Source organism: Diplotaxodon limnothrissa, linkage group LG7, assembly GCF_057381915.1.
Source record: "Diplotaxodon limnothrissa isolate DT_005_m linkage group LG7, D_limnothrissa_male_GT1.1, whole genome shotgun sequence".
Taxonomy (NCBI): domain Eukaryota; kingdom Metazoa; phylum Chordata; class Actinopteri; order Cichliformes; family Cichlidae; genus Diplotaxodon; species Diplotaxodon limnothrissa.
In genome coordinates, this window is record NC_140602.1 from 7,844,035 (window position 1) to 7,871,079 (window position 27,045).

The 27,045-nt window shown below is 40.3% G+C and overlaps 1 protein-coding gene and 1 pseudogene across 2 annotated transcripts; one reads left to right on the forward strand and one right to left on the reverse strand.

Moving 5' to 3' along the window:
* The first annotated feature begins 115 nt into the window (after window positions 1–115).
* Window positions 116–15,217, forward strand: LOC146627693 (uncharacterized; annotated as a pseudogene). Its single transcript, XR_014906361.1, has 25 exons — window positions 116–546; window positions 1,986–2,178; window positions 2,255–2,396; window positions 2,619–2,752; window positions 6,983–7,136; window positions 7,222–7,326; window positions 7,437–7,535; window positions 7,671–7,814; window positions 7,921–7,998; window positions 8,086–8,233; window positions 8,347–8,496; window positions 8,584–8,656; window positions 8,905–9,077; window positions 12,148–12,331; window positions 12,411–12,552; window positions 12,846–12,979; window positions 13,106–13,259; window positions 13,347–13,445; window positions 13,552–13,650; window positions 13,808–13,951; window positions 14,036–14,119; window positions 14,203–14,350; window positions 14,445–14,594; window positions 14,703–14,775; window positions 14,849–15,217. The product of XR_014906361.1 is annotated as an uncharacterized LOC146627693 (transcript).
* A 323-nt stretch (window positions 15,218–15,540) lies between these two features.
* Window positions 15,541–27,045, reverse strand: fbxo31 (F-box protein 31). The gene is made up of 9 exons (XM_085359085.1): window positions 26,542–27,045; window positions 25,024–25,095; window positions 20,781–20,857; window positions 20,502–20,669; window positions 20,295–20,369; window positions 20,066–20,175; window positions 19,786–19,939; window positions 17,703–18,070; window positions 15,541–17,279 (listed from the first exon to the last, which is right to left on the reverse strand). The coding sequence occupies exons 1-9, from the start codon at window positions 26,963–26,965 to the stop codon at window positions 17,057–17,059; spliced, it is 1,671 nt and encodes a 556-aa protein (XP_085215211.1). The 5' UTR covers window positions 26,966–27,045; the 3' UTR covers window positions 15,541–17,056.

Consider the following 27,045-nt stretch of genomic DNA (forward strand, 5'->3'; position numbering starts at 1 on the left):
CAACACCTCTGTATCTGTGTGGGTCATGAGAAATGCAATGCAAACAAAAACAACTGCACTTGTATTAATTACTGTATCATAGTTCAAGAGCCTGTGCACAACATGTGCTCAAATCAGTAAACTTGTAACCAAATTCACATTTTGAGCTTTTCAGACAGGCCGACGAAAAAAAAGGATTGCAAGAAAAAGTTGTGAATTTGTGAATTACGATAGTGGCAAAGTACGCAGGACATCCGAAGCAGAAAGTGTTCTGGAGTGAGACCTGGAGTGAACCTAAAGTTTAGACTCTAGAATGGACTTTAGTCCTGTGATGGTTTGGCTGAATAACGTCATATCTGCTGCAGAAACTACCCTTTCCTCTTTGTGAAAGAGAAAAGGAGAAAACTTCATAAGCGGACATACTTCCTCTTCTTGGCTCTGCGCTCAATTATTGGGAAATCTGCAGAGTTTCGCAATCCACAGAGCCAACCATGAAGCTGCATGCAAAGCAGTCTTTCTTCTTCTTAATATCATTTTTATTCATCTATGTTGTTGCAGATCTTCAGGGTAAGTAGGATAAAACAGTTCTTAGCAAAACGGTCTTTGTGACATCACCTAATTTCTGTGTAATGCGTGTGTTCCTTAAACTTACATGTAGTACATGTTTTTCTTTTCCTTTTTTTGCACAAGTTGCTTTTTGTAAAACCGGTGTTTAAATCTGACAATATTAATCAATCAGTAATCAACGGTATTATGGCAGTAATAGTCATTTTAAAAGCTGATAATTAAACATCAACTTTTGTGTTCTAAGTCCAGGTGACTTCTTACCTGCAAAGGCTATTCACTCTGTTCAAAGGTGAATGATAGCAAAGAACCAAGCATGTGAGACGATTGTAGGTCAAATGTTTTAGAAGGACAGGTTGCAATTAATCAGACTTTGTTTTGTTTAAATTGGACCGTACAATTTTTAATTATTTTTATTTTTATTATTTTTCTTTGGCAAAAAAAGCTGTTTAAAAACAAACAAACAATATTTTTTGCTAACTTTATGCCGATAAGGAGTAAATGGAGTATTGCTGTGATTGTGAATAAACAGAAACAGATTTCTGCAGATTTCAACTCTGCTTCTTTACCAGGGTCACTGTAGACGCAACACACATCAAAGGAAGTCTATGGCAAAACAAAAAACCAGAGCCGTGTGAGCAAGTAGCTTTTTTAAAAAAAAAAATAAATGATGAAGTATCACACTTGGTCAGATCATTTAAACCACTTAAACAAACAAAAAATAATAGTAATAAAAATGGTCATGTAGTTTAAATGCCAATGTACAGCTGTGTGTCAGGATGTAGGACCTAAACACAGCACTCAAGCACGAGATGTTAACTGAAAACGGCAGCTTTATTGCTGGATATAATTCTATGCTTTTACAGAAAACCAAACTGAAAACAAGGAATCAGAAATAAGAAAATAAAACCAAAAAACTAAGGAACAAGGAAACTAATGGCTTAAAGCAGCAAACAGAGAACTAGGAATTTCCTAGGAGCATTGGTGTAACACACAGCAAAGAGTGTGTACGACGCAAAAACGGACAGAGGAAAAAACAGGGCTAAAATACACAAGGGAGTAATAAGGGAACTGACAACAGGAGGGACACCCAGCTTGAACTAATCAAACATAATGAGACAAAGGGCAAGCAAAATGAAAACACTGAACACCAGACAACAGACTATCAAAGTAACAGGCATGTCTCTGTAGCTTGAGCTCGATTAACATAATCCACCAAATGGTGTGCATCAAAAATGTAAAAATCAGAATTTAAATAATCAATAATGACAGGAATTACATAGTCCACAGCAAAATGTGACTTTTTATTGTTTGTTTTTGACAACAAGCTGTAGACAGCAATCAGATATTGCATGTTTTGAGAAAAGTACTTTTCACGGGAAATTTTATTTAAATATAAAGTTTTATGTGAAGATTTTCAGTCATTTCTAATATCCTGACAGCACCTGCAGTCCACACAAAGCTCGGGAGCCTGAAAGGTGAGTATGTGAGTGTGAAAGGGAAGGAGACTGGCGTCCATGCATACCTGGGTGTCCCATTTGCCAAGCCACCCCTTGGCCCTTCCTTGAGACTGGCTCCACCTCAGCCTGCAGAAAGATGGGAAGGAGTAAGATATGCCACTAAACAGCCACCAATGTAAGAAATGTGAACTTCAACATACTTGGAGGAATTATTGGCTTTATTTGTAAAATTAGCATTGTCTCTCTTTAAGGTGCATTCAGTCTAAAGAAGCTGTTTTGGATCTGGTTGATAAACTCGGTGGACTGCTGGCAGAAATACCAGACATCTCTGAAGACTGTCTTTACCTCAACATTTACACTCCTGCAAACAGAGCTAAAAATGCCAAGCTCCCAGTAAGAATCTTTTGCTGTAGGTTTTGAGGGATGCCTAAACACAATCTCAGTAAAGACACCCATCTTTAGAACTCAATTGTACATTTTATCATCTAAAATGTAAACTTAAATGTTCTTGTCCGTTTAAAGTTTAAATTCTTAAAGATTAGTTATTGTAGCTTGACTGAGACTCCAAAAGATCCTCTTATCTTTGATGGAAAGCTCTTTTATTATTCTTTCTAGGTCATGGTCTCAATCCATGGTGGGGGCTTTACGCTGGGATCAGCTTCAACATATGATGGCTCTGCCTTGGCTGCTTACCAGGAAGTGGTTGTGGTTCTGATCCAGTATCGCTTGGGAATTCTGGGTTTTCTCAGGTAAATAAACTCCATCCATTCATAATCTCTCCAACGGGTTGCCCCCAGCTGCCTTCTTCCAGTGGAACACTGGGAGCCCAGAACTCCTCACCAAGGAGTTGTCCAGGAGGCATCTAGTCAAATGCCTAAACCACCTTAACTGGCTCCTTTTGATCTGGAAGAAGAGTGCTCCTAGTCCATCCTGAATGGCCAAACTCCTCACCCCATCTCTAAGAGAGAGGGCAGCCACCCTTGGGAGAAAGCTCATTGTCACAGCACCAATCTGTCCATAAAAATTATGAACAGAATCTGTGATAAAGGGCAACCCTGGTGGAGTCCAGCACCCCCGAGGAACAATTACGATTTATTGTCAGCAATGCAAACCAAGCTCTTGCAACAGTTCTATAAGGACAGAATGAACCATGACAATGGGCCTCACGCCCCCATACTACTGAAGCATCTCACAGAAGAATACTCTGAAGGACTTAACTGAAGGCCTTCTCCAAGTCAACACAACCAATGTAGGCTGGTTGGGCGAACTGCGATAGACCCTCAAATATCCTCGAGACGATAGAGAGCTGTGTTCCGCACCCAGTAGAAAAACCACATTGTTCCTACAGTTCTAGCAGTTCAACTAGCTGACAAACTCTCTATTCCAGTACCCTGGCATTGAATTTCCTCTGAAGGCCGAGTAGTTTGATCCCTATATACAGTAGCTGGAGCACACTCCAGTCCCCCTTATGGAAGATGGGAAGCACAATTCCAGTCTGCCAATCCAGAGGTACAGCCCCTGATCTCCACGCAGCATTGTAGAGGCGTCTCAACTAAGACAGTCCTACAATATCCATAGCCGTAAGGAACTCAGGACGACCCTCATCCATTCCAGGAGTCCTGCCACCAAGGACATGTTTAATCAGAATCAGAATCAGAATCAGAATACTTTATTGATCCCTGGGGGAAATTATTTTTTGTTACAGTGCTCCATTTTAAACCAACATTAAGACAAGACAGACAATACGCTAACTAAGAATAGTACAATATATACATATATATACATACATACATACATAAGTCACTTATAAATAAATATTTGGAAAAGAAACATGTGTAGCTGTAGCAGCAAACAGTGTGTTAAGTGGATGCGTTGTACAGGGAGATGGCCACAGGCAGGAATGATTTCCTGTGTCGTTCAGTGGTGCTTTTCGGTAATCTCAGTCTCTCACTGAACGAGCTCCTGTGACTGACCAACATGTCATGGAGTGGGTGGGAGGTGTTATCCAACATTGTCTTTATCTTGGACAGCATCCGCCTCTCCGACACCACCTTGAGGGAGTCCAGCTCCATCCCCACAACATTGCTGGCCTTACGGATCAGTTTATTAAGTCTGTTGGCATCTGCGACCCTCAGCCTGCTCCCCCAGCATGCAACAGCATAGAGGATCGCACTGGCCACCACAGACTCATAGAAAATCCTCAGCATTTTCTGGCAGATGTTGAAGGACCTCAGTCGCCTCAAAAAATAGAGACGACTCTGGCCCTTCCTGTAAAGTGCTGTGGTGTTTTTAGCCCAGTCCAGTTTATTGTCAATGTGTACTCCAAGGTATTTATAGTCCTCCACAATGTCAACACTGACCCCCTGGATTGAAACAGGGGTCAAGTGTTTCCTGGTCTTCCTGAAGTCCACGATCAGTTCCTTGGTCTTTGCCACGTTGAGCTGCAGATGATTCTGTTCACACCACGTGACAAAGGAGTCGACCACAGCCCGGTACTCTGTCTCATCATCCCTGCTGATGCATCCAACCACCGCAGAGTCATCAGAAAACTTCTGAAGATGGCATGTCTCTGTGCAGTGGCTGAAGTCTGTGGTGTAGAGGGTGAAGAGGAAGGGGGAGAGGACAGTCCCCTGAGGTGCCCCTGTGTTGCTAACTGCCTCAGTGCCCCACTTGTCCCCAGACTTTACTTCTGCTATGGACGACTTGTCAGTATTCCTTTCACCCCCGACAATATCGTCAGTTGAAGTCAGCAGCACTCCACCTGCAATTTACACAGTGTCGGTAACGCACCCCTTTCCCCTCCTGAGCTGCCTGATAGTGTTCCAGAGGCTAACAAAACCTAATAGGACTTCTTCAGCGCGATGACTCCCTTCAACTCTGGTAAACACTGTCTAGTTCTGGGGTTAGCACCATGACAGGCACCAAGCCCCTTCAAATCAAATCAAATCAAATCAAATCAAATCACTTTTATTGTCACATCACATGTGCAGGTACATTGGTACAGTACATGTGAGTGAAATTCTTGTGTGCGAGCTTCACAAGCAACAGAGTTGTGCAAAATACAATAATGTAAACAAGCAAAATACAAGAATGGCTACATCTGAAACTAATAAATATATGTACAATATATAATAGTATATGCATTTCTGGATGTGTATACTAAATATTTTTCTACGTGTGTGTGTGTGTGTGTACACATATTTTACAAATTAAATAGAGTAAACAATAAATAAAATATATAAAAATATACAGAGTTGAGACATGTGCAAAACAGTGGCATTACTGTACAGTATGGAGTGCATAATGTTAAAGTTCCAGTAGTGAAGCTGAGGTGTCTATGACGTGTTCAGCAGTCTGATGGCCTGGTGGAAAAAGCTGTCTCTCAGTCTGCTGGTACGGGACCGGGGCCTTGTCAGGTGTTCCCAGCGCACCCTCACTATACATTTGGGTGGTTCAGGTCTGTCCACCGTCATCCCCATGTGATCCAACTCACCACGAGATAGTGATCATTTGACAGTTAAGCACCTCCCTTTACCAAAGTGCCGAGAACATTCGCCCGCATATCTGATGATATGATTACAAATTCGATCATTGACCTGCAGCCTAGGCTTTCCTGGTGCAACCTGTAATTACATACACTCTTATATTTGAAGATGGTGTTCATTATGGAGAAACTGTGGTCCAGTAACAGAACACCACTTGGTTTTGTGTTAGGCAGGCTGTTTCTCCCACTCACGTCCCTCCAGGTGTTAGTAGACACACGTGTTGAGGTCTCCCAGTAGTATGACAGAGTCCCCCAGTTGGAGCACTCTCAAGCACCCCACCCAGGGACTCCAATAATGCCAGGTACTCTGAAATGTTGTTCAGCGCATGGGGGCAGATGATAGACAGTACCCATTCCCCAACCCAAATGTGCAGGGAACAAACCATTTCATCCACCGGGAAATCCTCAATGTGCAGGCAGCAAGCCAAGGGGATACCAGGATACCCACCCCAGCCCGAAGCTTCTCACCAAGGGCATGTCCAGACTGGGAAAGACTCCAGCCCCTCTCCAGGAGACTGGTTCTAGAGCCAAAGACACGCCTTCAGGTGAGCCTGACTATATCTAGCCAGTACCTCTCAACCTCCCACACTAGCTGAAACTTCTTCCCCACCAGAAAGGTGACATTCCATGTCTCTATCACCAGCTTCAGTAGTGGGCATCAGTCTCCCAGGGTCTCCATCCTTGGCACACACTGTAACCAACCCCTACGGTGCCTCCCATGTCCCTTGTTCAGGCAGTAGGGCCCCAGTCTTCCCAGGTCTGGTAAATTGTTCCCTCGATGTTGGACCCATGGAAATGTAAATGAACTCAAGTTATCAAAGTAGAACATACTATGGTTTTGTTTTTCTTCTTTTTTATCTGATTTTATAAGATAAAAAATTGAAAGTTGGCTTTATTTATCACGAGGTACAAACATCCATCCATCCATTCGCTTCCGCTTATCCTTTTCAGGGTCGCGGGGGGTGCTGGAGCCTATCCCAGCTGTCATAGGGCGAGAGGCGGGGTACCCCCTGGACAGGTCACCAGTCTATTGCAGGGCTAACACACAGGGACAGACAACCATTCATGCTCACATTCACTTGCACATTCACACCTAGTGGCAATTTGGATTATCCAATTAACCTATCCCCACAAACTGCATGTCTTTGGCCGGTGGGAGGAAGCCGGTATAGAGTGCATGTTGGCCTAAAGCTATGTTTATAGGTATAAACATAGCTTGGTAAATTTTTTACTACCTTACCATATCACTCAGCTTCAGCAAATGTGTGGAAGTGGCATATGCAGCTACTGTCCAACTGGACAAATAGAATGCAAGAGTGGTTTTCAGAATCCTGGCTCTATTAGCCCTGTCAATAACACATGAATAGAAGTGTCTTGTAAAAAGATGTTTCAATAAGGAAAAATACATTATAAAAATAACATTTTGTTCTATCAGCACTGGAGATTAGCACATTTCAGGGAACTTTGGCCTGCTGGACCAGGTTGAAGCTCTCAAGTGGATCCAGCAGCACATTCACAACTTTGGAGGAGACCCAGGATTAGTTACTATATTTGGAGAGTCTGCTGGTGGAGTGAGCGTGTCTCTTCTGGTAATCTACAGCTTAAATGAACTTTAAATAAACCTTTTCACTCTAGAACAAAAATTAATATTTGATGTGTTACTTGAATCATCAGCTCCTGTCACCACTGTCTGATGGGCTGTTTCACCGTGCTATTGCTGAGAGTGGCACAGCTGCAATGAATGTATTTGTGGCAAATGATCCTCTACCAATGGCGCAGGTTAATTATCCATATTCTTCCTTTTTTGGAGGGTTAAACATTTTTGTTGCAGAATAATGAGAATATTAAAATGGATTTGTTTTTGAAGAATATTTGCCATTTCACCTCAGGCAATTGCAAATGCATCTGGCTGCAGTCTCGAAAGCACAAAGAAGATCAGTGACTGCATGAGAAACCTTGATATTGATACTATAGTGGGTTTTACACAGGTGAGGTAATGGGTGCAAACATGATAGAGAATGATTATTATGTCTTCTACAATATTTCTTTGAAGCCTTTGATTTCTCCCTCAGCTCTGTTCATGCTATCACATCTTTTACTTTTGTATATTTAATTCTCTCAAGGATCCAAATTTGAGAATTAAAGTAAATGTTGATGGACATTTCCTGACTAAACCTGTGGATGAGCTGTTTCGTAAACATGAACTCCATGCTGTTCCATTCATGACTGGTGTCAATAATGATGAAGGTGGATGGATGCTTGCATCAGTAAGTGTCACAGGAACATGTAAATAAAAAGCTCCATGATCTCAATGTAGTTTGTTGTTGTTTTGTAATGTTGAAAAAAAAGTAATGTGGCTTGGTATTTCCTTAGTTTTTTGCTCCCCAAAACTGGACAGAAGGACTAGATCGAGAATTTCTTTTGAACATGGTTTCCTTCTTCTACCCCGACGTAAGGCAGACACCACTTGATGTTACAATATTACTGTCCCCGACCTGCTCGAGCTTCTTTGACTGATGTGTTGCTTATTTCTTTAAGCCTAAAGCAGCATTTATCAGAGATGTGATAGCTGATGAATATATCGGAAATGGTGACGACCGTGTGAAAAACAGAGATGGGTACACTGAGATGCTTGGAGATTTGTTTTTCACCATTCCAGCGATCAAAGCTGCTAATGCTCACAGAGGTAATTTAATTTGTTTAATGAAAGATTATACAAATCTGTTTAAAACCCAACACTTGATGTTTACTGTGACACACTTTCATTAACAAATATCACACACATTCGTCTAATTCCAGATGCAGGCGCTCCTGTATACCTGTATGAGTACCAACATCCTCCCAAATTCCTGCAGCAGAAAAGGCCGAGCTTTGTCGGGACTGACCACGGAGATGAAATTTTTACAGTTTTGGGATTTTGCTTCACAACTTCCCATGTTAGGTTACCCGGTAAGATAACATAGAAATCTGCCTTAGTGCTAGATCTGTTTTGTTTTCCAAGTCTGAAAAATATGTTTTGCAACATGATCGTTTTAGATCCGTGCCCTGAGGATGAGGAACAGTTGAGCAAGATCATGATGAGCTACTGGGGGAACTTTGCTCGCACAGGGTAGGAATTTCCAACTGTTGTAAATTTCACACTTCACACTTTTAATAACTGAATGGTAAATGGTAAATGTCCTGTATTTGTATAGCGCTTTACTAGTCCCCAAGGACCCCAAAGCGCTTTACACATCCAGTCATCCACCCATTCAGACACACATTCACACACTGGTGATGGCAAGCTACATTGTAGCCACAGCCACCCTGGGGCGTACTGACAGAGGCGAACTGAATAACAAATGTATATGTGTTTAGATCTCCTGATGGGCACAACCTTGTCCACTGGCCAAAGTATGGAGCAGAAGAAAAGCACCTGGCGATTGGTTTAAAAAAGCAGGTAACTGCTCAGCACCTGAAGGAGGAGCGCTTTGTCTTCCTGACTCAGACCGTCCCAGAGAAGATCAAACAGCATGAGGAAAATGCAGAACGCAGCGAGCTGTAGAAAACTCACATCTGGTCTCTGCTCCATCAATTTTTTAAAATAATTAGAATAAATCATAATTCATTTAGCGACCATTCTTTACACATGAAATATTAGTTACAGTGAACAACACTTTTTGGTAAAACATTTGGTGTTACCTTGATCATTTCCATTCTAACATATATTTTTTTAGAATCCATGATTGTGTTCTTTAAAAGCGCTATTCTCACCTTTCCACAAAACCCACGTCTCCCGTTTATAACCAGCACTGTAAACATAGGGTATGTCAAATAATCCTCGTTAATGACAAGAGCAGTTTTTGTATAGTTTAAGACATTGATCATCGATAAACGAATGCAACTGTTTTTACTTCACTATAATCAAAGTGTAATTGTGGAAGTGAAAGAAAATAGTAGATAAAAGGTTGCTAGTTGAGAGCAGCTGTCATAACATAAAAAAAACCTTGTTAAAATAAACAGATGTGACATCCTGGTTCTTTTCAGTTTTTATTTTTTTCTCATAAGAGGTGTTTAAGTTAACTGCTGTGATGACCCTTTGTGACACCAGCCAAAAAGAGCCTCCTATTAGTAAAGCTGCATTGTAATTGTAGGCCAACATGCACTCTATAAATTTTGTGCCCCTTGATGAAATCTGGATTATATGCCCTATAGTTTAGGTATATTATTCTACTGCAGTACTCATCTTAACTTCATGCCTTGATAAAACTTTAGGTGTTGTGATTAGCTTACATGTTTTCATGGCTGATGCAAAACTGCTTTTCATCTTTACACCTATCCTACTCATATAGGAGTGGATGTTTCTTTTACACAGCACAGTGATTGTGCTAGTGATTAACATTAAGCACTATGATTGGTGAATGGTGATGCTGGCAGGTCGCCTGTTAGGCATTACCTCTACTAACAGTGTTTGTATTTTATGTGTATTTTTGATAAAATTGTCTGGAATGAAATATATTTCAGTAGTCCATTTAAGAAATCTGAGCAGTTGTTTAGCTATGGGGATTTTATGCGTATTTCTAGTGTTACCTGATAACTTAGCATTCCATCTCTTAAAATATGTTAATCTTTTGGGTTGGTATTGGTACTAATTTAAAAATATATACCTCAAACGTGCACTATGAAAAATGTCTGAATATTTTTGTGTTGGCTGTCATGTCTTTTCTGTACATATTTTATATATTTTATAGCACATTTAAACAGCAGAGGTTGACCCAAAGTGTTTTAAAGACCGGCACATTTACATTACAATGTATTTACGTGAAAAACTGAAAGATGTGTTTTGCTGCGAAAAGTAAAAATCACAGTGATTTAATGGTCATTAAACTGGTTTCAAAATTTGGCAAACGGATAATGATTCGCTGCTCTCGTCTACATAACCTCACTTTATTGGTTAAAAGTATTGGTATTGATACAGCTCAATCTGCCTCCACGCGTCTGCTTTTGGATACTGCTTCCCTCAACACGCAGCCGTCTGCGTAACCTACAGGCAACGACACTGACTGACTTGACAGCAGTGGGACAGACAGTTTGCTGTACTTTGATCGCTTTTTGCTGTGCCTTAAAATCAGTGCAATCCAGTTACACCCCGCAGGATACAGTACATGCGCTTACAAGGAGACTGCTTCATATGAGGAAGCCCTACTTCTCTTGGCTTTTCTCTCACTTTTTGCACAATCGTGTGTCGTAATCTGCCCCAACACCACCATGACGTGCCATGCCAGGCAGACTTTTTGCTCTCTAATGCCAGTTTTATTTCTCTGTGTTGCTGCAGACCTGGACGGTGAGTAAGAGGAAACACTTCTTTGAACATTGACATTCGTGCTTTTGCGTTTGTTGATCTATAGAGCACATTTCATTCATAATGATGTAAATCCAAGCCCATCATGTATTCATGATTTGAATCCTGGGTTGTGCGAAATCCTAGAAATACACCTTAGACAAAGTGAATCTGTGAACTAAGGTGTAGGTCTGTTAGGTTATGTTGTGGTGATCGTCGGGTTGGGGGATTTGTGTTCATACTGGAGTTCAAAATTAAAAGCAATGGAAGATGGACAAGAAAAGTTCAAAGCCATCAAGTCCCCAGTTTAGAAAAAAGAGAAAAGAAGAGGAGGAGAAACGAGCAAAAGATGCAGGTAAGCAGGCTAGGACCGCCACTGCATCTATACCAGGGGTGGGCATGGTGTCCCTGCAGGTTTTAGATGCGTCCTCGAACCAACACAGCTGATTTAAATGGCTAAATTAGCTCCTCAACGTGTCCCGAAGTTCTCCAGAGGCCTGGTAACGATCATGTGATTCAGGTGTGTTGACCCAAGGTGAGATCTAAAACCTGCAGGGACTCCGGCCCTCGTGGACTGAGATTGCCCACCCCTGTCGACCTTTTTTTTGCTCATAAATACCTTTATGAAAAGTGATCACCCTCGCAAAAAAAAAAAACATAGATTTATCCAGGTAGTAAAAACAATTTCCGCGTTTAACTCATCCTAAATGGAAGAAGTGAGATTGTTTTTCTGTTGATTAAAATTGGTGGAATCACGTGACACCCTGCACGCTATATTAAGTCTTAAGTTACGCGGAGGAATCTGCATGAGGAGGGACTGCCTCTCCTGGCACTTAGTTTTTGCAAAGTCGCCGATTGTTGTAATGTGTATCAAGACCACAATGAAGTCCAATGCAAAGCTGAATTTCTGGTTTTCAATGTCCGTTTTATTTCTCTGTGTTGCTACACAGCTGAGAGGTAAGTTAAAGTGAAACGCTTCTATGAACAATGACATCTGTGCCCTTGTGTTTATCTCTGGACCGTGCACCTCCAGCTGTATGTCCATAACTGGATCAAGGACACACATGGTTTATATTAACTGGCTCTAGTATTTCATTACTGATCTTCACATAGCTGGGTGACTGTAATTTGATGGAAGCTACAAATAAATAAGTAGTTCTTTTTCCCCCTGCTTTTTACAACTATAAGTATTTTTGAAATCTGAAATATTAGATTTCATAAATCATGAAGCTTTATGTTATGATTCTCACTGATTTCTAATATCCTGACAGCGCCTGTAGTCCACACAAAGCTCGGGAGCCTGAAAGGTGAGTATGTGAGTGTGAAAGGGAAGGAGACTGGCGTCCATGCCTACCTGGGTGTCCCATTTGCTAAACCACCCCTCGGCCCTTCCTTGAGACTGGCTCCACCTCAGCCTGCAGAAAGATGGGAAGGAGTAAGATATGCCACTAAACAGCCACCAATGTAAGAAACATGTGCTTCAGTTGTTGTAAAACACAGTTTGAAAAACATCCAGCATTTATTAAATGTTTTTATTTTTCAGGTGCATACAACCTGAGCGATTTGCTTTGGCACTGCTTGATAAACTCGGTTTCTTGTTGGCTGATATCCCAGACATCTCTGAAGATTGCCTTTACCTCAACATTTACACTCCTGCTAAAAGAGCTGATGATGCCCAGCTCCCAGTAAGAACCTTTTGCTGTAGGTTTTGAGCCTTGCTGGTCATTGCTGAAGAAATTTTCAGTGACAGTTGGTTTCCTTTTAAGGATTTTCATATGACAAAAAAACACCCCCTTTTAGAGCCAGTTGCAATGGGTTTGCCTTTATACCCAAATATTTTTTGTTTATCTTAAACATTAATTTAATACTTATTAATTGAGACTCATGCAGTGTGCTTAGCAGGCACAAAAATTGCTTTGAAGGAAAAATAAGAATGAAGAATCAAAAATATCTTTGATTTTTTTTTTTTTTTTTCCAGGTCATGGTCTGGATCCATGGTGGAGGCCTCACAGTAGGATCAGCTTCAACATATGATGGATCTGCCCTGGCTGCTTACCAGGACGTGGTTGTGGTTCTGATCCAGTATCGCTTAGGACTTCTGGGTTTTCTCAGGTAAATAAACTTAAGTTACCAAATTAGAACATACTGTTGTCCTGTTCTTTTCCATTTTCAAAGACTGCTCACCTTCACCAACTCTAAATTTAGCTTAGTATGCCATTCAACTCTTTGTTTTATCAGCACCGGAGATGAGCACATTTCGGGGAACTTTGGCCTGCTCGATCAGATTGAAGCTCTCAGGTGGATCCAGCAGCACATTCACAGCTTTGGAGGAGACCCAGGATTAGTTACTATATTTGGAGAGTCTGCTGGTGGAGTGAGCGTGTCTCTTCTGGTAAGAATCTACAGTTAGAGGAACTTTATATAAACTTTTGCTGTGGAAACCAACCTTTAATATGTGATGTGTTACTTGAATCACCAGCTCCTGTCACCACTGTCTGATGGGCTGTTTCATCATGCAATTGCTGAGAGCGGCACAGCTGCTATGGATTTACTTGTGGAAAATTATCCTCTACTAAAGGCACAGGTTTATTATGTTATTCTGGGGGATGTTAATCATTTTTCATTGTAAAACAGTAAGAATAATGCAACAGGTTTGCTTTTCTAAATTGATATCTTTTCACCAGGAGGTTTCAAATGCATCTGGCTGCAGCCTTAAAAGCACAAAGACGTTTGCTGATTGCATAAGAAGCCTTGATATTGATACCATAGTGGATTTTACCAAGGTAAATTACTGGGTGGAAACCTGATGTGGATTTCTGATTGGCTGAACAGTCTCATGAGGTCTCTTAAATAACTCAAGGGAACTATTTTTACTTATTTACTTATCTTTTACTGTTTTACGCTATTGGAATTTTTACTTTTGTGCATTTTATTCACAAGGACCGACGGTTAAGATGTCCTGTAAATGTTGATGGGCATTTCCTGACAAAACCTGTGGATGAGCTGTTTCGTAAACATGAACTCCTCACTGTACCATTCATGATGGGTGTGAATAATGATGAAGCGGGATGGATGCTAAAAAATGTAAGTGCCCATCAAAATTTGATATCTTATTTTTGTTTAAACCGGCAATGTTAAGTGCAGCAAGGTTTTTATTCTTTCTTTTAGTTATTCATTAGTGTTCCACAAAATTGGGCAGAAGGAATGGATCGGGCACAAGTCATCAATGCAATGGCCTTCTTCTATCCCAATGTAAAGCACACACTGCCTGATATCACAAAATGAACCCAACCTGCTCAAGCATCTTTCACTGATGTGTTCTTTATTTCCTTAAGCCTAAAGATGCATTCATCAAAAATTTGATAATTGATGAATATATTGGAAACGGTGCCAACCGTGTGAAAAACCGAGATGGGTTCTCTGAGGTTACTGCAGATATTATATTCAATATTCCAGTCATTAAAACTGCTAATGCGCACAGAGGTAACTTTTATAGATTAATGCACATTTATCTAGAAACAATTATTTCATATTTACCGCTCTTACTAAGTGTGACACTTGTTTTGTCTAATTCTAGAAGCGGGTGCTCCTGTATACCTGTATGAGTACCAGCATTCCTTGAAAATGGTGCAGAAAAGAAGACCGAGCTTTGTTGGGAGTGATCATACAGATGAAATTTTTACAGTGATGGGATTTTGCTTCACAACTACCCACGTTAAACTGCCTCGTGAGTGAAACCTAAAAAGTTTAATCTGAGCATGAGATATTTGGTTTGTTAGTTTTTGGGGTTTTCTGGGGTTGGAGTGCAGGATTTTTTACAAGATTATCACTTTAGATCCATGCTTTGTGGAGGAGGAACAGTTGAGCAGAACCATGATGAGCTACTGGGGCAACTTTGCTCGCACAGGGTAAGCTTACATATTTTAGTATACTGGGAGATAATACCACATTGTTATATCGTGTATATCTGTCTGCGTGTAGGTCTCCTAATGGGCACGACCTTGTCCACTGGCCAAAGTATGAAGCAGATGAAAAGTACCTGGCGATTGGTTTAACAACGCAGGTAACTGCTCAGCACCTGAAGAAGGAGCGCTTTGTCTTCCTGACTCAGACCGTGCCAGAGAAGCTCAAACGGCATGAGGAAAATGCAAAACGCAGCGAGCTGTAGAAAACTCGCATCTCTTCTGTTACGTCAGTTTTTGATATAATTACCAAATAATAAAATGCATAAATTAATCACTTATGACTTAATTGCCTGCCTTTCCATTCTACATTCACACAACTCATACTAGCCAGTAAACTATGGTTAATAGATGTGCGATTCAGTTCTGCTGCTTGTAATCGGGGTTTAAAGTGTTTTAATTAATTTCATTTTCATAGCACCAAATCAGAACAACAGTTTTCTCAAGGTGCTTTATAATGCAAAGTAAATGCCTCAGAATAATCAGATAGCCAGATGATCACCTTATGAGCAAGCACTTTGGTGACAGTGGAAAGGAAAATCCCTTGTAACAGGAAGAAACTTCTGGCAGAACAATGGCTCAGGCAGGGGTGACTATTTGCTGGATCGGCTGGGGGTGAGAGTAGATGACAATACACATGCAAAACGGTGTGAAATAAACAGATGTGACAACCTGGTTCTTTTCTCTTTTTTTTTTTTTTTTTTCCCCTCTTTTGTTTATTCATTACTGAGAAGAGCGCTTAAGCTGAAAAGCTCCCTGAAGTCTGATGTGAGCAGTTCAATAGGTCAAACTTAGTTTTCCACAAATTCAGGCATATGGCATTTAAAATAGTACAAAGCAACACTTTTAAAAGGCAAATTATTCAAACAGCTGGGTTACAGAGAAAATAACTTATCAAACAAATTCACTAAAGTTGAGATGGAATTTAATGGAGGGACAAAAAGGAAACACAACAACGCTTTAGCAGATATCTATTTTTTGCAAATATTAGTAAAGCTGCAGTCTGATATAAAAGTGCTGGCCAGTGGTTTTCAAATGATTCAATATATTGCCCAGAAAAGTGCACTTGGAGTAGGAAAGCTACTGGGCATCACCATCAGGCCATAATGAGACATACAGACACTTACTTGGTACTGCGCTGTTAGATCGTATAATGTTCAGCTACTAGGTCTAGAATTTAAAACAACTGGGAAACCTGTAGGGAATAACTTTGCAGGTATAAAGCCAGGCAAACACTGTGTCAGCCATTAAACGAACAAACTCAATACATTTCAAAGGTAAGTGAAGCTTCAGTTTCATACCATAGTTACAGAAGCACAAACTGTCTAACGCTGATACTTTGAATAAATCCAGATTATGTATCTGTTATCGTTGTCACATTACAATTCCTTTTTCCATCTTACATAATAATTCAGGTGTGGTGATAGTAAGCATGTCTGATGTTGCTGAAGGACATAAACGTCTGACCAACGCTGGTTGATGTAAGTACCGTGTTTGATAAGACGGCGGGTGAACAGTTAGAAAATTGCCCGCTTGTAAAACATATTCAGCAATTCTATTTGACACCATACAATGAATGAAACTTAAAACACGTTTGTTGTACTTAATACTCGTCTGTCCTTGTATCACTAATGTCGGGCAAAGAGAAACACCTGAGATGCTGTCTTTTCTAAAGTCTGGATGTCTCTAAAGGAAAAAACTGAGGGGGAAAAAGGCATGCTGCTTTATTGAAAACAAAACTGGTTCAGATAGTGGTTATGAGTGTAAATAAATGCAGCATGCAGTTTAATATGTTGGGCACTGAACTCAGTATAATACTATATTATATAGTAGAATACATTGGACACCTTTGTCTTCTTCAAGCACTGCCAAGTACAGACATGGATTTAGAATCAGAGGCACATACAGTTTGATCTATAATAAATGGTGTCATTCCTTTGTTTTTTTTGTTTTTTTTGTCCTACAGTGAATAAATCAATTTGTGACCTGTTATCATGCTGCACTGGAGGATTAAAGTCATACGTTAGGTGAAGACAAACAGTGACACGGGCAGCCTTTCAAAGAGTTTGGATTGGAACAAGCTAAAGTTAGATGGTAACACCTAATGCCTTTCAAACTCTTAAGTTAATCATGATAGTATCGTTGCCAGCAGAAGACAGAGGTGTAATTGTGTAGAATGGTTGTTATGATGGCTATTACTGTGGGAGGAGACTTAAAGCTTGGTGCATCAGGATGTCCAGGACTGCATGTTGCGCAGCATGGCCTCAAATCGCTCCAAGTCGGGGGCATGAGCGTGAGGTAAGTTGTCCGTCAGGCGACTGTACAGACTGAAAGACTTCAACTCCAGCCAGATGAAACCAAACCGGTCCTTATCAAACAGCACAAAGAGCCCCGGGGTGCGCTCCGGACTTGTAAAGCCATGCCCAGCAATCAGGCCTGTCCCATAGAAGCTGAAAGAGAGATACGTGTCCTCATCGATTAATACATTTTGTTACATATATTGACTGGTTCATAAACGTACACTATGCACAGGATATTAAAAGCAATAGTGAAGACGTCTTGATGCATTCTCAATCATCCAGGAAAGTAAATCTCCAAAAAGTTGATTCTGTTCATCTGGACGTAGCGTTTTGTGGACGTAGCGTTCAGTCTCGACTGAAGAAGTCACTTGGATGAGTGACGAAACGTTTCTCCCACAAAATGCTATGTCCAGATGAACAGAATGAACTTTTTGGAGACAATAGTGAAGACCAGTATTTTCCTTCATTGATGAATTAATTGTGACCATTACCTTAATATCATTGCCCTTTATGGTAAATGCCTTTCAAAATATTTTGAATTCTGTAACAAAAGCCTGTTAGCCAAATCCTCACCATTTTCTGCAGGTGCGAGGGTACTCCTCGTTGCGAGCCATGACCCCCATAGGCAAGACAAAAGGCTGTGTTTCAGGATTGGATCTGCTACTGTGACTAGAGTCACAGCTGTCTGAACAAGCACCGTGATCTGACTCCATCTCCTCTGCTGCGCTGGAACCACCACAGGCCCCTTCAGCTGCACATCTACCTGTGGCAGAAGTGCCATTTTCCTTTTGTTCCTGCTCCCTCTGTACTTCCTCATGCACTCCCATTACTAGCCGTGACAGCTCCTCAATGTTACACTGTTGCTCCAAGTCTGGGAGGACCACAGGCCGACACAGGTTAACATCCAGTGTGAGCTGCCCTGCAGGAACATTGGGATCTCCCTGCAGGAAACCATAAAATCAGAGTATGCACCATGAGTAGATTTACATGCAATTTAAATCCACAGTCTTGAAAAAGAAAAACCCATTTTCAGTTCTAAGGTTTTATGTATCACAACATAATTGGGAAACAATAGAATAGAATAGAATTCAACTTTATTGTCATTGCACATGTCAGAGGTACAAGGCAATGAAATGCAGTTTGCATCCATCCAGAAGTGCTTTAGCCATAATATAGATATATAAACAAAAAAAAAACACCAAGTCTTAACCAGGTCTGAATGTTATTTAAAGACTATCTCAGATTAACAATACCACATGATACCATTACACAGCATCTTATTTATTTAACAAAAATACAGAAGTGGCGTGTGAAAAAATAAGTGTACACTAGATTCAACAGAAACCAATGTTAGCAGCATTAACTTCAAGTAACTGTTTCTGTATGACTTATGTATGACAACTCATACCCTGGATATGCTGAATATGTTTGCTGAAACTGGTGCTGTGCATTATGGCCAAACAGGGTATTGGGCCTCATTTACTACAGTGTGCATGCACAAATCTGTGCATAAATTGTGCACACGAATGTTTCAGGCACAAATCTGTGATTTTAGAAAATTTTTGTGCCTGAATTTGTTGGTACTTTAGGAATAAATTTAGAAGTCCCTCTGACCATGCACTGCACCTAAGGAATTTAAACAAAGGTCTTTAAAATGCACACTACTACTAGTGATACTAATAATAACAATAACACTTATAGTTATTATTAATATTGGCTTTTGGTTGGACACAAAGTGCTCAGAATTACAAAAAAGGGATGTAAAGAAAAAATACTATCACTAAGGAAAAGCACAGCCACTGTTCGGAGGAAACTCATTTCCGCTGTTCATATCCTTTCAGTCACTAACCAACATTCATGACCCTAGGTGAGGGTGAGGGTGAGAACTTTTGAGAGTGAAAGTATTTTTTGCGTATGGCAAAAACATTTCCACACAAATATAAGTAAGTGAGGCCCACTGTTGCAGAAGTCTTGTGGTTTGTTCAAATTATACTTTGGAGACCTAAGCTGTGCTGACATGTTCTTTTTAGAGAGAAGAGGCATTCTCCTGTCACCCCTTGCAAATATGCCATCAGAATCAGAATTAGAATCAGAGCCATACTTGTTAAGTCATTTTCTAGTTGTGCTGTAATGAATTTTAACATTTAACATGCTAACTAAAGCATGCAGAGTCTGAGATGTAGCTCTTGGGTTTCTTGCAATTTTTACTTGCAAGTACTGCAGGGTCTGATCTTAGGGTAAATTTGCTAGGATGTCGACTCCTGCAAAGATTTGTTGTCTTCAACTTCTGAATGATCTCTCTTATTGTAGAATGATGGACTTGAAATTGTTTGGAAATGGCTTATTTTACTTTGCAGATTGCTGCTCACACTCACTGGTGATCAGTTAATCAAGTGCTTTTAATTAGCAGCACGTGGTTACTACTTACCGTCTTAGTTGCTACAAAAGCATTAAGTGTGCACTTAATTTTTCACACACTTCCAGAATTTTGGCTTAGTTTTAATTAAAGAGATAAAAGACACAATGTAACATGTTATATCTTGTTGCTCCTCTAAGAATGCATGAACAGATTGAGGGATTTTAAGCTGCAGGGCCCACATTTAAGAATCACTTTCATTTAAAATGAGTACAACCACTAATAATGATTATTACTTACAGTGAGTTTGGTTGCTCTTGCAGACATTCCATGGAAACTAAGCATGACAATCTCCAAGCCATGACTACCATAGGTGCCTTTGAAAAGGCCTGGCTGCAGCAGATCAGAGGGCTTTGCAGGTGGCAGGTAGATCCTTCGGTATGTCAAGCAGTTACTGTCATAGGAAAATAGATGAAAGCATACAGGTTTATTTAGGCATATTACAATCATTATCATTTTAACATGGAAGTACAACAGAGAAAATGCACGTAAGCAAAAAATAAATACAAAAAATGCATACTCATATTGACTAGTATAAATGAACTTCATTAGGATAAGCTCCTGCATGTGCTCATGAAATATTTCTTCCAGTGTCCTCCCCCATTCTTCCTCCAACCATGTCCTGAACTCCTGCACAGACACACACATCGTAAAAAGTTGATAACAGTCCCTGAATTTCACCATCATCAGCATGCATGGGCTTTAAAAGATAGCATACACTGTAAAGGTAGTAAAGGTATTTGACCCACCTCCTGTCTGCCTCCTGGCATGCGGTGATGGTCAGTCTGGTTACACTTTGTTGAAAATTCATCCTTCTTTACTGTCTATATATAACAGAATATAAGACATATAAGAGAATTATATACTTTGATAAGATATTAAACTCAAACTAACATCATTTATTTGTGTCAAAAAAGACAGTATCACTCCGCTTTTTCAAATGTGTAAACCCTTACCTGTATGTCTCCTTTGTGAGGACCTTTGTGTCCATACATGCACTCCACAGTTGCCTTGTTGCTCTCCATCATGTGGATCTGGAAGAGTGGGCGCCTTCTCATGGGGTCCTCCACGCGGGGGTCGTGAGGTGGCAAATACATCCAGCCAATGATGAACAACCCGTCCACCTGAATGAAACATATTTTGAAGAATTTACCTGCACTACCTAAATTATATGTTCCTTTATACCAATATTTACTATATGTAGCAGTTTTGTGCAAAAGAGGAAAACTACCTACCACAACATTGAGCAATCCACCATAAGGGCCAATGTCAGGCTGCCATAGGCCCAAAATATGCCTGTATGGGTAAAGTACTGTAAAACAAGAGCATAATAACACACCATACAAATCATTATATGCACTGCTTCACTTGAGGTTTAACATTAGCTCACTGTCTGGTTGACAAAAACAAACAAACACCAGTTGATGTTAAAAAACACTCAACTTTTGGTTTATGAGCCAAAGGGAAGAAATGTGTAAACTGATGGTGTTCCTGCCAACCAAGTTTCTGAACAACACACACAGCACACCTGTCTTTCCATTTCATTTTCAATACTCACACAAGAAGCTCAGGGGATATTTTTTAATAACCATAACCATAACGCAGACTACATTGCACTGCTATGACTGTGGCTTGCAGATTAAGTCAATAAAAGTCACCCCACACGTAACCCATCATGCTGCAGCCTCCACGTAGAGGCCCATGTACATACAGTGTGTGTACACGTCTTTATAGTCGTATATATATATATATATATATATATATATATATATATATATATATATATATATACACATACACACACACACACACACACACACACACACATACACACACATATATACTAGGGGTGCAACGATACACAAAATTCACGGTTCGGTTCGGTTCGATACTTTGGTGTCACGGTTCGATATTTTTTCGATACAAAACAAATGTTCATGCCTTTTTAATTTGTCATTTATTAAAATTATAAATATATATTTTAACTCAAAAGTACAGTTTTTAAATTTAACCCTAACTAGAGCTGGGCGATATGAGATTTTTTCATATCACGATATGTTTTTTTCATTTCAGGCGATAACGATATCTATCACGATATAAGCCAAATAACTATATTTGTAAGATTTAAATGTGCTGTTGCTCACAAGTAAAATGTGAAATAATCAGCAGCTTGTTTTTATTTAAATATTTATTTCCCATAATAAGTTCAACAGGGTAGATGTACTTAAGGAACATGAGACTTTTTCAGATAAATAAAGGCAAATATTGCAAACTACACAAAAGACAGCCGCTAAAGCGTTTAAGTTTCAAAATAGAACAAACGAAACAGACTAAATTGTCAATTCCACTTAGAAACAAAGTATTAATTCTAAAAATAAATCTTAGTTTGTTTTACAGAAGAACAGACAAAACTGACTAACTTTTGTCAATATCAAATAAACTGAGAACTAAAAGGAAATTCTCAATCTCTCCTTGTTGTATAGCTTAGCTTTTCAAACAGTTTTAACAGTTACTTTAGTCTGACAAAAGCCGAATGACGAATTAGCGCTTCCAGTCAGAGACTGAGGCTATGTCCACACGTACACGGGTATTTTTGAAAACGGAGATTTTCCGTTTTCGTTTTAAAAAAAAATAATCCCGTTCACACGTAAAGGCAGAAATGAAGGAAAACGGTGCTATGAACATGCCAAAGCAGCAGGTGGCGCTAGATTCCTAACCGTGCAGAAATATTGGCCAATCAGAAGTCTAGAAGCCTCGGTGGGAAAAAGTAAACAAAGCTGGGGCATAGAAGCAGAACCGAGTCGTATGTGTGGACCGACAGTAACTGTGTGTATATGTAAGCATTTAAACACTGCAGAGAGTAGAATTAACAGTATTGTAGAAATTCATTTCACTGAAACAATAACGTGGCGCACAGTGTGACGCATGCACCAGTTCATTGTATTTCCAGACTTGCTTTCGGCACAATTTACAGTGCACGCTACTCTGTTTTTGTCAGACTTGAAATAGCCGAAATACCTTCACACTACGGAACTTCTATGGCTCTTCCGTTCGACAATCTCTCCGGCATTGGAACCATCATCTGTTTTCTCTTCGGTCACGCTCGGTTGATTTTTCTAGTCGGTACACTCATTTCCTCCATTACCCGCTGGCTGCTTCCCAAACAAACACACGTGCGGCTTGGCACTTGTGCTGTACGTAACAAGTCACGCGACGTGAAGCTGCGGCTGTGATTGGTTCGGCTCTGCGCTACTTAATTTGGATCGGCCGACCTTTTTTTTTTTTTTTTTTTTTTAAGAGGACAAGAGCGGCGAGGTCTATCGCGATAGCTTAATTTCTCTATCGAGTAAAAGTTATATCGCGATAGATATCGTTATCGTTCTATCGCCCAGCTCTAACCCTAACCCTTGTGCGTGTTTTTTATTTTGACAGCGAATACGCACCTGCGGACCACTTATGTGCAGCCCTGGTTATTTAGCTCGTCATATTGCAGCCACAGAAATTCTTTTGTCCATGAAACCATAAAGCTGCACTTTCTTTTTGCCTTATAGTCTGATTTGTCATAACTTCTCCGTTTTGTGGTAAGCTTTTCTTTGGCTGTCACTTCTTCACCCTGACCTGTCTTATTTGGCTCAGCAGAACTAAAATATATATCTGTCTGTGAAGGTTCTCAGTCATCCAGGTCATCGTAGTCAAATATATATCCTGCTGCTTTTACACACGCACTCACATAAGCTCAGCGATTCTCTGCGCGATCAACCTCTCACATGTTTAAGCTTGCTGCGGGAGATTTCACTTGTCATGTTTGCATAGTAAGCTAACAATTAATAAGACGATGTCAGAGGAATTGGTGCACAAATTATCATCACTCACAGATCAGTGCTGTCGCTCTCTATACAAAGTGAAAGCAAAAAAACAAGCGCAAATTCAAACGCAATTTCAATATGTCACATATTGACAGTGGCTCACCGATGCCAATGACATAATTACCCAGCTACATTTCCGAAAGAATGCAAAAGCATTGACATATATTTTTCCTTCCTACAAAAGCCCGACGGGCAGGGCAGAGATAGATTTTGGTACCCCGACTGAAAAAAATCGCTAGCTCCGGGATGTCGGGCTAGCGATATTGCAAGCCCTGTATCTGATTGAGGAATCACTCATCTTTGGAAAAGAGAGTTTATTACAGAGAAATGTCTCTTTCCAAAATAAAAGCTATACTATCCGCTTCTTCTGGGCTATATTCTCAGCAGCATATTAAACAGCTGTCTAAATGACTCGGCTAAAGTTAGTAGCATGCTTGCTTGTTTTTTTTCTGCTTCCACTTGTCTTTGCACTAGGATGATGTCGGCGTAAATGTGCAGTCATATTCGTTGTGTTCCCACTAGTGCTTTCAGGTTAATCTCGTTGAAATGACCTTAACGCCACAGCACGGCAAATCTCCGTTAACGAGCTACCGCCGATTGCCCCGTGCATGGGGCTAGACGGCCAACACGTTAACGAGCTAACTGCGCTAACACACTAGTTCCCACCCATGTAATTGAGCATTGCATGGCACATCCAACATACTGTTTTACTTTAGTCCATGACTCGCTTACCTTCAGGGTCATACGTCACATGAAAACCAAAATAATTCCAAAGGCCAGATCTGAATGAGGGTGGTCCATGGGGGAGGTCCATGTTGTAAGGGGAGCTTAACTTCTGTCTCGCTAGCTTGCCCTGCGCTCTTCCTTCTGACGATGCTGTCTGTGTTGAGCGCTCAGTGAATCTGCGTTCGACTACTCCGCCTAGGCTGCACTGTCGACCCTAGGCGGAGCAGTCGAACGCAGATTCACTGAGCGCTCAACACAGACAGCATCGTCAGAAGGAAAGTTGATAAAATAAATTACAAATTTTGTATTGTTCGACACATATGCGTACCGAACCGAAAGCACTCTATCGAACGGTTCAATATCGATACGAATATCGTTGCACCCCTAATATATATATATATATATATATATATATATATATATACACAAGGCGTGTAGTCTAACCACTACGCTATCCAGCTGCTATATATATATATATATATATATATATATATATATATATATATACATACACATACATATACACACACACACACACACACACACACACACATATATATATATATACACACATATGTATATATATATATATATATATATATATATATATATATATATATATATATATATATATATATATATAAAAGACTGTCAGATTTTTTTTCCTTTTTGAACCAGTAAATATTAAATCCATCAAAATATGAGTGTCCGTTTACAGAATAACCTAAATGAGCAGGAATGAACCTGCTTCACTAAATCGATAAATAGATTATCTTAGTTCGAATTTATTATGTTATCAAAGTATTTACTTCTCTTATATGTCTTATATTGTGTTATATTTAGACAAAGAAGGATGAATATGTGACATGAGAGCTGAGAAACTAACGTTTAACATAGAGATCCTGGCTAGTCACTCCTCGTGCTTCCACCTTCCTCAGATCCTCCCTCATGCCAAACTCTGCAAGGAAAAAAAGAACAAGACAAAACAAAACTTAGTTTGATTATGACTTTGATTATAAAGATAATCACACTTATAATTAATGTGATAAATAACCTTGGTATTTATCTAATTGAGAAAAAGCAGTGAGGTGAGAACAATTCCGATATTCCTGGTGTCTTTTCCCCTTTAAATTGAGATCAGCGAAATAAAGACTTTATAGGGCAAAGTTAAACCCCAGTCATCAGACACAGACCTGACCAGATCTGAATTGCACAAATTCTCAGGTACACAGAGCCAAAAGCATGAGCAACAGTTTCAACAGAAATCCAAAAATAAGACAGTGGAAATGCTTTTGGAGATTGCTCTGATGTCTAAATTCTGTTTGTACTAAAGAGAGATATAAATAGAGTAAGACCTTAAAAGAGAATGTGTGTATGTGTGTAGTAAAAGTACTAGTGGTGGCATCTGTTGCTGATATTAATTGCTCTTATTGAGCAGCAAGTAATGTCTCTCAGGGCCACTGAAATGATGACTTGCTTATAAAGCGCTTTCCAAAAGTCATCATGTTACTGTCTTTGATGCTGTACAGACATGTTTATTCTCTTTGTTATTCTCTGCCAGACATTTAAGAAGATGTCTCCTAGTTTAAACAGCTGGTATTCTGAATGTGTGTCAAGTCAGGACTAGAAGGTTATCTCACGCGCTGATGTTTTGAAATTCCAACACTCATGTTTCATCTAAGACTTAATTAGGCTATTACTGATGCACTACTATATTGCATTTTCCTAGTTAATAGATTGGTAACACACACACCCCCAAAAAAGACAGAAAATAATAAATGCTTATTGCACAAATATGTTTAAGTGGCTCATTTTTTTTACCTAATCAGCCAACTGATTTAAAGGGTTATTTTATAATTTGCAATTTTCTAATCATTTGCAATTGCCTTTTATTGTCCATTAATTTTTAAACTTTGCACGTTGCATGTTTCAAAACACTGAAAATGAGCTGGGAAACCCGGAAGTGAATCTTCAGCTCTACCAATTTATGCTCGTCATGATTACATGGACTGTGACTGAACCGCCTTTGTTGAACCCTGTCATCTGCAGTCACCTAAGATAATCGCAGAGGGCTTGGTCAGGGCCTGCATCAAAAGTCTAAACCGCCAGACAGAATGGCTGACATGGCCCTAATGAGAGTCACAGGCCTTGGTCTATTCTTAAGCAGCTGTGTTTACAGAGCCAGCAGCTGGGATATGGTGGGGTAATTTCCTTCATATTTCCCGCAGAGATCAATTGAAATGCTTTTAAGGGAACTCGTTTCCGCGAAATCAGCTGATACATAAATTCTTACGACAAGAAAGAAGCTCGGACACTCTGATCAGAGACCCGAGCTTTATATTTCGGTCTTACGTTATCGCTCTATGTTTAAATTGCAATAAACGTCCAGGGCTGCTACATTTACCTTCAATGCATCGCCTTCTCCAGATGGTTTCCGTCTTGAGGAGTTGTCTGAATTTCTTACAAACGAGGGCAACATTTGATAGAGTTGTTCCTGGGAGCAAGGAGAATATTTCCACTAAAAGCTCCGGTGGTAATTCCGCTAAGGACTGGGGGTGTGGAGGTCCCGTGCTCGTGCGATCCAGAAAGCCCCCTGTGTTGACACGACCGCTGCCATATTCGCAAGCGTCACTCGGCCCTGCAGTGGCTGCTACGCCGCGCTCTGGGCCTCCGCAAGCACCTGCGTCGAATCTCCCTTTGCCCACGATCCGCTCCTCTTCCTCCTCGTCCATGTCGGAATCGCTGCCTTGATCCTGCTGGTTATGCCTCTGTCGCCTTCGGCACCTCCGAGACTGACCAACTCCGCAGAGCCTGGCGCAAACAGCCATCCGTAGTTACCAAACAGGCAACATTACATCACTACAACACATCCATCAGCTGCAGTGTGCCTGATCCTTCCTCGTCCTCG